At 42.1% G+C, this 13,961-nt stretch overlaps 2 protein-coding genes across 8 annotated transcripts in view; one reads left to right on the plus strand and one right to left on the minus strand.

Moving 5' to 3' along the window:
* macrod2 (mono-ADP ribosylhydrolase 2) overlaps positions 1-13,961 on the minus strand; it is a 371,857-nt gene that overhangs the window by 303,378 nt on the left and 54,518 nt on the right. The window lies entirely within an intron of this gene.
* flrt3 (fibronectin leucine rich transmembrane 3) lies at positions 899-4,034 on the plus strand. The gene has a single exon (XM_070915838.1). It carries the CDS (start codon positions 899-901, stop codon positions 2,849-2,851), a length of 1,953 nt encoding a protein of 650 aa, XP_070771939.1. The 3' UTR covers positions 2,852-4,034.

Here is a 13,961-nt window from a genome sequence, read left to right on the forward strand (position 1 = left end):
GACAGTCAGTTGGCACCATCTGCTTTGTATCACCGTTTTGTAAATTTCAATATTCAAAATCTGCCATAGGTTTATGAAGTGTGAAATTTAATATCTTGCTTTAAAAAAAGATTTAAGATTTACATTTTCAAAATTTTTAACATACCACAGTTACAAAGATCATTAACACAGTGCTGTGCAAGAATCCTGCCTGGATCTGAATGTGCTGAAGGCTTTTATCAAGCTTAATTTCTGTGAGGATAGATATTTCTTCCCTATCGTGTAAAAGGCTAGTTAAAGCCCAGAATTTGAATGGTGAAAGGCATGCGTAATGATCTAACAGGACTTAAGAGTATGTCCGTTCCACAACAGTTCATCAACAAAGCCTGACTTTGTTCACCCTCCTGGTCTGTAGCGATGAAAGGCAGCCTTGAGATACAGAAACGTGTAAAACAACTAGGGAATGCTATTACATTTCACAAGTCAGGGCCAAAAAGCAGAGGCACAGAGATTCAATTCACAGAGCTCACAAGTTGGAACGTTTCTTATCAAAAAGAAGAACACAAAAAGTAGTTCTATTTCTAATGAAGGTTACTTTTTAAACTCCTAATCCCAGGAAAGCTATAGATGATGTAAAGCCAGCTCTGAAGAAAAAAAATTCATCTAAAAAGTTTCACTTTATTTTCACTGCCTGGCAATCCTAATGATGAATTCATATCAATTTAATAGGAGGAATTCAAACTGATTCTTTCAGCAGTTGTTTAATCTAGAAAGTGCTGCAGGCAGCATTTCAAACACCCAGCAATTATGAGAACAGGAATTTGGCTCTCCTTTAAAGGCCTTGTGCATTAAATGTACCCTTGTGTCTTCTCCCCAGGGGCTCTTGAGTGATTAGACTGCCAGGCAACACAGCTTCAAGATGGTGCGTCAATGCAAGGCCTTTATCCTCTTCCTCATCAGGGTTGGGCTGCTGCTGGGTCTTGCTAACCCCCTGGTGACCTCCGCCTCATGTCCCTCAGCCTGCCGCTGTGACGGGACCTTCATCTACTGTAATGACCGTGGCCTGACTTCCATCCCTACTGGTCTACCCCTGGATGCTACAGTGCTGTTTCTGCAAAACAATCGCATCAAGAGTTCGGGCATTCCTGCAGAGCTACGCAGGCTCTCAAATGTGGAGAAGATCTACCTTTACTGCAACAATCTGGATGAGTTCCCCACCAACCTTCCTCTTGGGCTAAAAGAGCTCCACCTTCAGGAGAACAACATCCGGATGATTACTCATGCCTCTTTAGCCCAAATTCCCTACATTGAGGAACTGCACCTGGATGATAACTCTGTATCAGCAGTCAGCATAGAGGAGGGGGCCTTCAGGGATAGTAATCACCTCAGACTGCTTTTTCTCTCCAGAAACCACCTAAGTACCATCCCTTCAGGCCTACCCATGAGCATTGAGGAGCTGCGCTTTGATGACAACCGCATCTCCTCCATCTCAGAGCAGTCGCTGCAAGATCTCATCAACCTGAAACGACTAATCCTGGATGGTAACCTGCTCAACAACCGTGGGATTGGGGAGATGGCTTTAATCAACCTGATCAACCTGACTGAGCTCTCGCTAGTGAGAAACTCCTTGACATCACCGCCAGCCAACTTGCCAGGCACCAGTTTGGAGAAGCTGCAGCTACAAGATAATCACATTAATCGGGTCCCGCCTGGGGCTTTTGCCTTCCTTAGGCAGCTGTATCGCCTGGACCTGTCTGGCAACAACCTGAGCAGCCTCCCTCAGGGTGTATTTGAAGATCTGGACAATCTCACACAGCTCCTGCTACGCAACAACCCATGGCAATGCACTTGCAGGATGAAATGGGTGCGTGATTGGCTGCGGTCGTTGCCGTCTAAGGTGAATGTACGTGGCTTCATGTGCCAGGGTCCTGATAAGGTCAAAGGCATGGCAATTAAAGACCTAACTACAGACATGTTTGACTGCAGAGATTCAGAAATCATCCCCACGTATGAGACAAGCACAGTCTCCAACACTGTGCGTCCCTCACAGCCACAGTGGCCCTCGTTTGTGACTAAAAGGCCTGTAGTAAAAGGCCCTGACATCGGTAAGAAATACCACAGCACTACCACCTCTTCAGGCAGAAAGATCATCACCATCAGTGTGAAGTCAAGTAGTGCAGATACAATACACATATCATGGAGGGTGTCACAGCCCATGACTGCCCTACGGCTGAGCTGGCTAAAGTTGGGACACAGCCCTGCCTTTGGCTCCATCACTGAGACCATTGTGCAGGGGGAGAGGACGGAGTACCTGCTCACTGCGCTGGAGCCAGAGTCTTCCTATAGGATATGCATGGTTCCCATGGAGACCAGCAACATTTACCTGTCAGACGAGACCCCTGTTTGCATAGAGACAGAGACTGGTTCTCACAAATCATACAACCCGACTACAACTTTAAACAGAGAGCAGGAGAAAGAGCCTTACAAAAATTCCAGTCTGCCTTTGGCTGCTATCATTGGAGGGGCTGTGGCTCTTTTGGCAATAATTATGTTGGCACTGGTGTGTTGGTATGTCCACAGGAACGGTTCACTTTTTTCCAGGAACTGCACCTACAACAAAGGCCGTCGGAGAAAGGATGACTATGCTGAAGCTGGCACTAAGAAGGACAATTCCATCCTAGAGATACGAGAGACTTCTTTTCAAATGATACCTATAAATCACCTGCCTGTGTCCAAGGAGGAGTTTGTGATACACACGATTTTCCCACCTAATGGCCTGAGTTTATACAAAAGCCCACATACCGAGAACAGTATTAACAACAGGAGCTACAGAGACAGTGGAATACCAGATTCAGACCATTCCCATTCATGATATTGCGCATGGTCATTCATGATGAGTGCGTGACTTAAACAGAGTGGCAAGACTTTTACAAAACACTGGATCTATGAGACTAAGGAAGCAATGTTCTGTACATTTGCCATATAATTTATATTTAAGGACATTTTATGAAGACGGAGAACGTCTGAGTTGCAGGTCATCACTGAACCATCAGTGGGTATTGTAACTAACTGCAATTCTATATTTTAGGGATTTGTAGTAATTTGTACTGTATTTCCTTTGCTTAAGGTTATCGACCAACTAAAAGAAACTCTGTGTTCTACTGAGATATGATGACTTGTCAACTGTGAAAGTGGGTTTTCATTGCTGTGTTGAACAATCAGACCTTAGAAAACCTTGTAGTATAAGCACAGGTCATTCTTTTAACTTTGTGGCTGTCTGAAAAACAAAAAGGCAAAAAAATGACATAAAGTAAACTAAGGCACAGCTGATCAACTAATTCGCAAAGCAGGCGTGTTGCCCTCTAAAACAATGAGCAGTCAGTAGCTGTCTCCACATTTTACAGAGTCTTGCTCTAGTATTCACCTGGTATGAAGTATGAATAACTAAAGATGAGGTGCCATGCTTTATTTCTCTGCTTTGTTCAGTGTGTTATTTTTTTTCTCTTTGCAAGAAGAAGAAACACAGCAAAGCAACCCAAGCAGGGTTCCAGTGTTTCTGATAGGATTGTAGGCCACAGCACAGGGCAGATAAAGCACACCGACCTTAAGGAGCTCTCTACTCCTCAAAACAAGTAGACTGGACAGGCTGACACAGAGGACCCCCCACTATCTCTATTTGTACAAGCCAACAATGGCCAAACGACAATGGCGGCATTCTTTAGTACCATGTACCATACGTCATTCTAGTCACCAGGCCAAAAAGACAAAACATGTTGGCTTTCATTAGAATTACCACAGTGTCAGCAACTCCTTGTTATGAGTATTATTTTGTATTATTTTCCAAATGAACACACATTTATGTTTCCACAATTTGAAGTTAACTGTTCTTAACAATTGAAAACCAAAGTGCATTGTATGCCCTTTGGCCAGTCTTGTATGTGCCTTGATCCAATGCTTATTGTATTTAGCTTTTTAAGAAACCAGTGACTTTTTTTCATACACACTTGAATATGAAAATATTGGTCATATTACAGAATAAAAGTGGACAAAAATAACATTGCTCTTCCTTACCTTGAGTACAACAAAGCCAGCTCAAAATAACATTTTGTTTTTTATTGTTCTGTTCAGTTACTATTATCCCATCATGCTCTGCAGTGATTGCTCAATTTTTTATGCTCAAAATTATTCTATCTTTGTACAAACGTGAACTGCCCTGGAGTAAAAAAGACGGCTACAGGGGACCTGTTTTATTCATTCATATCTCAAATTACTGTCTAAGCACACAACCTAAAAATGCTTGGAGATGAAAAACATAACCTACTGCATTTTTATCCTTCACAAAGATCTGAACTCGTCTTAGCTCATAGCCTTAAAACCACATCTCCACTTCCAAGACATAGTGAACTCTTTAACAATAACTCAGATACTGTTCTTGAAACCCAGTTTTCCACTCCACAGGCAGTCAGCAGAGCAACATCTGCTTGAGGCTGCTGCTGCTCTTTCGTGCGGTGAAGCCATGTGTGATTTATCCGATTGGCCAGAGAGAGAAATGTCACAGCAGAGTAGAAATAGGGCTGTGGAGAGATTGGACTCCAGGGTTTGATGAACCTCCCAGGCACCAGGGCAACAGAGAACTAATGACAAGCCACCATATGGAGGGTGGTACATGCAGACCCTGATGGGGATGCCCGTCCCTGCAGAGGACGGAGTATATATACACTGCTCTGGGCTCCAGGCAGCAAACTTAATGACATGGTTGCAGCTCACCCGGGCAAGCGCCCATGAAAAGGTACACATGCTAAAGCAGTAAAATAGCCTATTAGTCCATTTTACAAACTTATTCAACAGACTTTCATCTTGTGAAAGCTAACATATAGTCAATGCATTACAGATTATACTCGCTAGACTCGCCCACAAAAAGGCAAAAAAAAGTTTTCAGAATGTATCACAGAAAAAATATTTCATACCCACATTCACACACCCACAAGCTCTTAACACAGTGAAAGCTTTAATTACAGTAAGGGGAGCCGCTAAAAGCTGCACAAGCTATCCAAACCTTAAGTATACACTAACCCTGCCCTTTACACTAAAAATATATATTACACTGACTTGGAATTAAAGTAAACAGAAGGTCTACTTTTAGAATCTGAATAGTTTCCACATGAATGTTGTCAATATTTTTTTTGTTATTTGACTGAACACAAAGGAAAACTACATGATAAAACCTTGCAATGTTGGTAATTGTTTTTTTATTACACTAAAGTTGCCAAAGCATCCTCATCAAAGATAACATTTATCCCACTTTTTACGGTGGCCTTCCACCATAACATAAAAGAAACAATATAATGTGCTATGATAAATCAAACCAAACAAAACACGGTGTGGTTTTCTCATTGCTATTATCGGCCTAGCTGAAAATGTGTAAGGGGAGATCTCAGCTGGCTTCACAGTTTCAGCATCTCCCTGATGAATGAGGCGGCTCTACAAATGTTGAGAAATGAAAAAGGGCTCTATTGCTTCGGCACAATGTCCATATGTCTAGTAATTGCAAGAACCTCATAAAATGTTTGTTCATGTTAAAATGTTAAAGTGTTATTTTTGAGCCAGAAAGACTACAAACATTGTGTATCAATGTGATCACTGCAATTTCTTTAGCTAGAGCAGCAGTCTTTTATGTGTTATTGATTAGCTCTTAGGATTAAGTAAATAACTCACATAGCGACTGAAGTATATAGACCACTTTAAAACTCTGAGAGCCGCTCTCACATTGTCCCTCACCTGTGTGATAAATTACAGTTTAGCCAAACGGTGAAAGGAGCATGCTATTGTGGTGACTTTCACTGATAATAATACATTAACCAGAGCAGCTTTGTGCATTTTGGCTGACCCAAGTATGAGGCAAAATTGATGAACCAGGCTTCTGGCAACCCTGTGTGACCTCACTTATCACTCATGACCCTTGACCCATCTGTCCTTTTAAACAATTCCTTAATCACTCTCATGTTCCCACTGAGGTCAGACAAGTCTTTAAACAACACAAGATGCTACATGCATTTGTCTCCTGTGTGACACACACAGAACCTAATTATGTTTGTCTTTTATGTAACCCAGAGTTTAAAACTAATGGGGGCAGCTGCACTGTCTGCCCCCGGCCGCTGTTATTCCTATTGTAATGTACTGGTCAGGCAGCCGGTCACATTTGCATTCCTATAGATGCTCGTATCAAAGCGCCCCTGGTTGACCTCACCGTTGCCAATAGCTGGTGATGGCTCTTCTCCGTCAACACCATTAGTAGGATCAAAAAAGCACAGGCCATATGACTGATTAGAGGTCAATGAGGTAAGGTCATGCTCAGTTCAAGGATCTCAAGAGATGAAAAATGGATGCATATCAGTGCCCCCAAAACATAGCCAGTCATCAGGGACTTTAATAGGCAACCTGTCCACCATAAGGATGCTCTGCTCAGGAGAGACCCCCTGGCATTCATATCAGGGCAGTCTCAGCGGGGACGCCAGAAATGATGGGGAAAAACACTACGAAGAAAAGGTCAGATGATTAGCTAATGGCTTAATTGCCCTCAGAACCACACAAAGGCTCCCATCATAAGGTTAAACCAATGAGTTAATACAGAGAGAACCAATTAGAATTTTTTTAATTTGCCATTTTCAAGTGAGATGATTTATCAACATGATAAGGCATGCTGGGCTAGGCTGCCTTAATAAACTCTACAAAACGAGAGAAATTGCTTGGATTTGACACAAGGGTGACACAAATCAACAGCGTTATGGAATTATCAAAGTTAAATAATCTGGTCACATACTAATTAATGGTCATACTGTACAGTCAAAGGGGTTGTCTTACAAAACGTAAGCATATTGAAAGTGTTGTTCTAAAAAGACAGCAGAAAACACAGAATAAAAGCCCCTTGTTATTAAACTCTTGTAAAAAGTGTGCTTCATCAACACATAGACTAGTATGCCAAAAACAACCACACATTCAAAACAAAAATAAAAGGGGCGCTCACTGTTCCCTCATATCCTGTTGCACACAGCTTGCACATCAAACAGACCCACGATTTAATGGCCTCTAAATGCTGAGCAGAGTGGTGCTGAGGTCAGAAGCCAAACCAAGGCTCAGGGCCTCACACAAAGTCTGCACTTTTGCCAATGTGTAAAATTTGCTTCGACTGTGTGTGTGTGTTCATGTGTATGAGGTGTAAAAAAGACAAGAAAACTGTGACTGTTGATGTTCAAATGTGCTGTTATTAATGCTTGTGAATGTCTCGGTGTGGTCAAGGAGATACACGCAAATGAGTGTCTTTGATGGGAATTGCAGATTGGGATGGGATCCACAAAGACATGTCAACAAATTTTGACTTGATTTGACTTTGTCATTTGACTATTCCTGCACATTTTACAATGGCCAAAGGAGGTGAAAACTCTTAAACAAAAGGGACAGGTTGTTTTTGATTTTCAAGCCACCTGAAAATGCATTTGACAATGAGAGGCTCATGCTAACCCAGGCGGATGTCTGCATGAGTGAGTGTGCTTTTGTCTATTTATGTGGAATTATGAATGTTATAGTAGTTATGATCACTTGTGCTTTCATGGGAACCAGTGCACATTGTTCACACATCTAATGAACACAAACAATCACCCTGATTGATATGCATGCAAGCAGAATAACCTAAAGCCATCACCTCCCTTCCTCACAGTTGTCCCAAGACTGTCATGTGACTTTGTCGCTCTCAGTCACAAGCACAGTCTGTTCTAGCTGTAAAAGAGCGGAGGGGCGAAAACAGTGTGTCCGGAGAGAGACGTGTCAGTGTGAGTGATGTGCTCCTGTGTGGGGGTGTTGTCCTCTCCACTCTGTCTCTGACCAGCTCCCCCCATCCTCCAGGCCAAGACCCTCTCCATCTCTTCACATTACTCAGTGACCTGAAACCAGGGGGCCAAAAAACCTAACCAGCTCCTTCGTCTTCTTAATGAATCCAATTTTTTGCCTGAGAGCACAAGGCGTGCACATACATCCATTGCAACTCTAAATTATCTGACATTAATACAAATTAACAAGAGCCACCGTCATCAAGACTGTGCCACCTCCCAATGGCAGACAATGACAACGCATCTATATCACTGCATGAAGACAGCAACTTATTCTATACTCCAAAATTCAGAGTCAATAATCTCATTTAAAACAGGCTATAACAAAAACAAAAGCAGAGGGGATGATTGGTGTCGGTGCCATTACACTATGAATTATACACAATATGTTATGAAAATATCCATATAATTGACTCTGCTCTATGGCAGCCATTAATTCCTGTCCTCCATTAAGTGGTTTAAATGATCTTGTAAGAGGCCATACATCTCCTGATGCCCTTTATGAGATCAACACCACGTCTCCCTTAGAACTTAATCGACCCTCAGTCCCATTTGTCCATGAAGTCTGATGCAGGGGAATAATTATTTCATTCCTAAAGGTTCTGACGGGTCCAACTTGTCCATTACCCCCCGCAGATCTGCAGCTCTGCAGCTCTGCAGTGGGAGGCCAGAGCTCCTCTTCGATCCATTCTCCTCTCTCATTTATGTTAAGCCAGCTTTAAATGTCAGTACAGTATTTGCATGCCAATGTGGCTCTGTCTGCAGCTCATTATTTTCAGATGTTGACAGCCTAATCGCATGCAAGTTTAGCCCACTTTGCTAACCTAATGCTTGCTACAGCCAAGTCATACTGAATAGCAAGCCATGGTTTATATCTGCAGTGTTCATCTGCAGCTGGTTTATTCACTTTGGCTTTCAGGGGGAAAAAGAAGAAAACGCAACAACCTCACATAATCAGCTCATCAGCAATGACGGGAAACATGCCATGCTGACCATCAAACAGCACTGTCTTAACCAAGTCTACTAAATAACATTGATGTAACAAAAAGCTCAATATTAATTACATCAATTACATGCTGAGGCTTCTCCCACTCATACACCTGGCTTTCTTCTCCCAAGACTTTTTGAGAAAGAAGACTGAGCAGGGCAGAACTCTACCTCAGCAGGTCTGATATTAACCTTTTGACTGACTGGCCTTCAGGCGAGAGCTCTGTCCATCTCTCCAGAGAAGTCTATCATAGCCCTCGTTCACTCAGACAGCAGCTCCTCCACACCTTAGCCGGGGCTAACACATAGACGTTTGCTCAAGGGTAGCAATGTTTTGGTTCTTCTCCAAGACGTGCAGAATCCAGCAGTGTCAGCACCTTTTAGGATTGTAAATACAACCTGTCACCATTCATCAGGGCACCAGAAGGAGAACGCAGACACTTCAAGGCCTCATTATTTCGCTGTCCTCAAGCACCTCGACATAAGATCCCTGCAGTGCAGCAAAGGGGTAACATCCCTGACCCAGTGTAGGCCAACCACCACAAAGGCTTATTAACATTTCATGTGGACTTGGTGTACTCACATAGTTTCAGTCACAGTTACCGAACTCTTGGAGACAGAGTTGGTGGAGCTGACATCGGAGGGTTTAAACACGTGAACGCAGTTAGTGGGCTGTCTCCCGCTTTCAGAAGTGTGGAAAAGTGACAGCAGTGTCATCCTGAAACTACACAAGTCATGCACACAACGCTGTAGCGGGTTGAGAGACTGCAGTTAGAGAAATCCCCCCCACCGCATCATCCAAACACACACAGTCAAACACACAGAAAAAAGTTAAGAGGGAAAAGTTTGGGGGAGAAGCCACCAATGGGCAGAACAGGGTGGTGGGATGTGGGATTAATTAAAATCTGCTGTCACTGTGGTGTGCTGGTGACACGCAGCCACACGATTACTGAGATCTCTGTGTGAGAGGAATCTGCTCCCACAACTCATTTCCTCCCCATTGAGGGGGGGGGGGCAAAATGGGACTGTCTGTTGTACAAAATACCAAGAAAGAGAGAATCATTTTTCATTTAAAGGAATTTGAGAATCCAACAGGAAGGAAAGGGCAGGGGGTGGGAAAAGAAGGATGAAGAGAGAAATTCTTTTGTTTTTGAATAAAAGTCTGTTGAATCTATTTCAATCGAGTGGTACTCTGGGGTGGTGGGAGGGAGAGGTCAAAGGATCTAAGCCACTGTAATCCTAAGCTTGCTGCTGCTTAAAACCTGCCTCAAGTTAACAGGGTGATGTGTGTGTCGATAGACACGCAGCTTAAACTAACATCTGGCAATGCAACCATATCTAACTTTCCACGTATTTCTGAGTAATCCCTTTGTTGCGACCAATATACCGAAACAATAATCAAATCACAAAATACAATAGTACAACACTTGAACACAACTATTAATCTAGTGCTGCGATGTTAAGTCTATAATCAACATTTTTATATCTTCAGGTTTTGGACAATAGGTCAAAACAAATCAAGCAATTTGAAGAAGCCACATTGATTGCTGGAATGTTTTCAATTAATTAATCAAAATAAATATTCAACAGATTAAAAGATATTATTATTATTATTATTATTATTATTATTATTAATAATAATAATAATAATAATAATAATAATAATAATCATTAGTTGCAGCCCTACATTCATATACAGTATAAACTATAGGTTATGTTATGTAATAAAAGTCTCTACCTATATAGCCATGCATCCATGGCAATTCAATATTTAATTATTATTCTGAGGCTCAACTCAAGTTAAAAACAGTCATGGTGGAGTTTTTCTTGTTTGTTTTCTACAAATTATTTGGGAGAATATTGGAATAAAGACGTCTTGGTTGCATGGATTGTGAGGATTGATCCTTATTTCTAAAGTAATTTCAATGTGTTTTTGAGCTGCTATCAAGCTAGCTGTCAAAATGCTTTATAGTATAGGCTTAGCCACAGTAGTCTGTGGTACACAGTGTCCAGGCATACACAGATAATCCTTACACAAACAGAGCTTGGTTGTTTCGACAGTGTTTCTCTTTACAGACAGGTGGAGCAGCTGGCTGACATCTGTATGCGTCAGCCATATGTAGTGTTGTCAGATTCTAGCACTTATGATTTTGGCTTCAGTGAATACATTTATAGCAAGGTTGAAAAGTATAATAAAAATGTCTTAGGAAATTTTGAAAGACATCCCACCTATTCTTAGTGTTGTGAGAGTGAGACATACAGCAAGCAGGTTGGAGTGCTAAAGGTTACACCACAGCCACAGAAGTCATTAACAACAATTCTTATTAAAGGTGATAGCTATGGTGAAAACAGGATACTGTAGATGAGGAAGAACAGCAAAGGGGCTTATTAATTCACACTTCACTCTTCCTATAGAAGGCAGATAGATGTGAATACACTGTGGAAATTTGGAAAACAGACAGCATGTACATGTACGTGATCTCACTTTGGCAGCTGTTGCATCTGAGAAAAATAATCACACTCAATAAATGATATCTACTTTTTCCCCAATTGTGAAGCTGTTCCCTTTACCACCTAATAAACCAAACATTGTGCGCACCTCACAAATTAAAGCTCTTCAGGAGTCAGATGAAATTTTAATATAATCAGAAGCTTTAAGGCTACTAATTATTCATCTCCTTTAATATGCAGACATTTCATTTAAACAAAAACTTAGGCAGAAGAGGAAAGTTTCCAGTTTCAGAAAACACTGCTGGGAATGCTGGCAGGCCCATTCTTCATTTTCTAATTATGCTGGATTATTATTAGCCAGAGACACAACTGACGAGGAAGACATACATTGATGGAAGCAGTGCGCTAATGAAATCAGGAGATGCCAGGAAATGCACGCTGTGCAGATGATGTTAATATAGAGGGATTCTACTGTATGTGGTGCAGAGGCCGACCCGAAGCTTAGAGGGTTGAGGGAAAATACAAGAAAAACTGAAATAATGAGAGGATGTAAGTTTTTTATTTTTACTAGGGACAATGCTGAGCTTGAGGCAGACATGCTCTGTATACATACATCTGTCTACCATATATTCCCTGTGTTTCAGACCAGCAGCATACGGCCAAATGTTCTCAGACTGGTGCTCATGTGACAAGGGTGATGGCTTTTGTGTAGTCACCAGAAGTTGTCAATGGAACCACGAGCTTGGTCATTAATCACCCAGTCGCCTGGTTGTGTGCATACATGACACAAGGGCAGGGTCGCAATGGAAGGGGGTTGAGCCCTGTAACATGGACTCTTGCCCCAGGAGCCCCAATGGACTTGAATGAAGAGGTCCCACACATTCATAGTTACCAGGTCACTAATCAAATTATGTTGATAGCCAAGGATAGCACACAGGACAACAGAATTCATTTAGTATCCCTCACCTCTATTGTGTCTCTGCCAGGGCATCACTGGGGTCTGGGATAAATAAGTAACCCCCTTTTCTTCTCAATTTATTTGAATCCCTACCAATGAATAGCGTGCCTTGTGAGAGAGGCATGAATAAAACACAACAATGGGGAAGGTAATTTGGAACTTGTGATGACATAGATGTCACTGCAAGAAAAACTATGCAAATGCAAGTCATCAGCATGAGCCAGATGGTCATAGTTTTGGGCAAATTCGCTTAGTCAGGCATAAGTAATGTCTCACATTACAACATGGCCAATGCATTGGACAATACATAAAAAAGGGATACTGAAATGAGGTCTGTCCATCCATCACTGGAGGTGTTCATTTGGCTATATGTCGCCTGAAGTGACTAAACACAACAACCTGGCACTCTGTCAGACAGGACTGTGTGTGTGTGTGTGTGTGTGTGTGTGTGTGTGTGTGTGTGTGTGTGTGGGGACACTTACACGTGTGTATGTCATTTATGCATATACCACAGCCCCAAAGGGATCCAGTGCCTTTGCTGTGTAGCATTTTAATTAATCCTGCGATGACAGAGTGGATCTGGCAGGTTATGTATGTCTTAGGGCAGGGGTAAGAGGGTAGTGAGGAGAGAGGGACATGACAGTGGGGTTAATGCCAAACCCACCACAAGGCATAACACAGCAAGCAGCAGGTCCACTCTTGGACAGGTGCTCCTTGTGGGGTCACCAGCCAACTCCCTAACCACACAAAGCCACCGTCTGTCACCACAAATCCGACCCGCATGGCCAGAAACGGAGAAACACATGGCCTCAGTTGACTCTGATAAATGTTGTGAATTTTTAATGAGTACAATAAAACCAAACATTTACTTATGTTTGAGCCTCTTCTATTAAAGGGTAAGAATGTACCGGTTGGCAGTTTGCTTAGATTGCCTGCTCATTTCTCTGGTCTTGTCCTGAGGTGCAGTTAATTTGAGCAGCTTTAATGTGTATTTGACAGAGCGTAGAAGATGTATTATCACCATTGGTTTCTTTGCTTTGTGAAATCTGTCATTTCAATGACCATTTGAGCTCACATTTCACACTGAGTGTGATTTGAATATAAAGTTAGTCATACATGGTCATACACCATCTAAAGAAATCCTTGAGAAATGTAAATCTTTGAGGGTGATTAATTAAAACTTTTAATGTGGCGGCCATTGTTTCATGCCCTGGAGTGGACCAGGGTGGCAAAACTCAATGTGGGCCGGCTCATCCATGCTTAATCATGTCCAGCCAGAATACTAAACACTGTGAAGGTGAACAGTGTGACCATGTCCCAATGAGAAAATTGAGAAATGAGAATTCCTTTAATCGATATGTGCAATAAATGCAGAAGAATTTGTCTTGGTGACAAATTTCTCAGTGTGAAGAAATAAGAAATTGCAAAGTTTAACAGCGCACACAGACACACACAGTGTAAGGTCAACAGGACCTCACCTGCCGTACCAACAGGCAGAACAAGACACACATCAGGACCTATAGGATATAAACCTTACTCTGAAGTGTATTTACACTTTTCTTATGCCTTCTCTCCCCATCAGTTGCATGATTACAATTGAGTGCATGAATGCCATTGTTATTTTTCTCTTAAGCACAATGGATGCTCAAATGTATAACAGCTGCCCCTCCGGGCTCCAAGGCTGCAGTCTGTCAGTCTTTCAA

Source organism: Enoplosus armatus, chromosome 12 (assembly GCF_043641665.1).
Source record: "Enoplosus armatus isolate fEnoArm2 chromosome 12, fEnoArm2.hap1, whole genome shotgun sequence".
NCBI lineage: Eukaryota > Metazoa > Chordata > Actinopteri > Centrarchiformes > Enoplosidae > Enoplosus > Enoplosus armatus.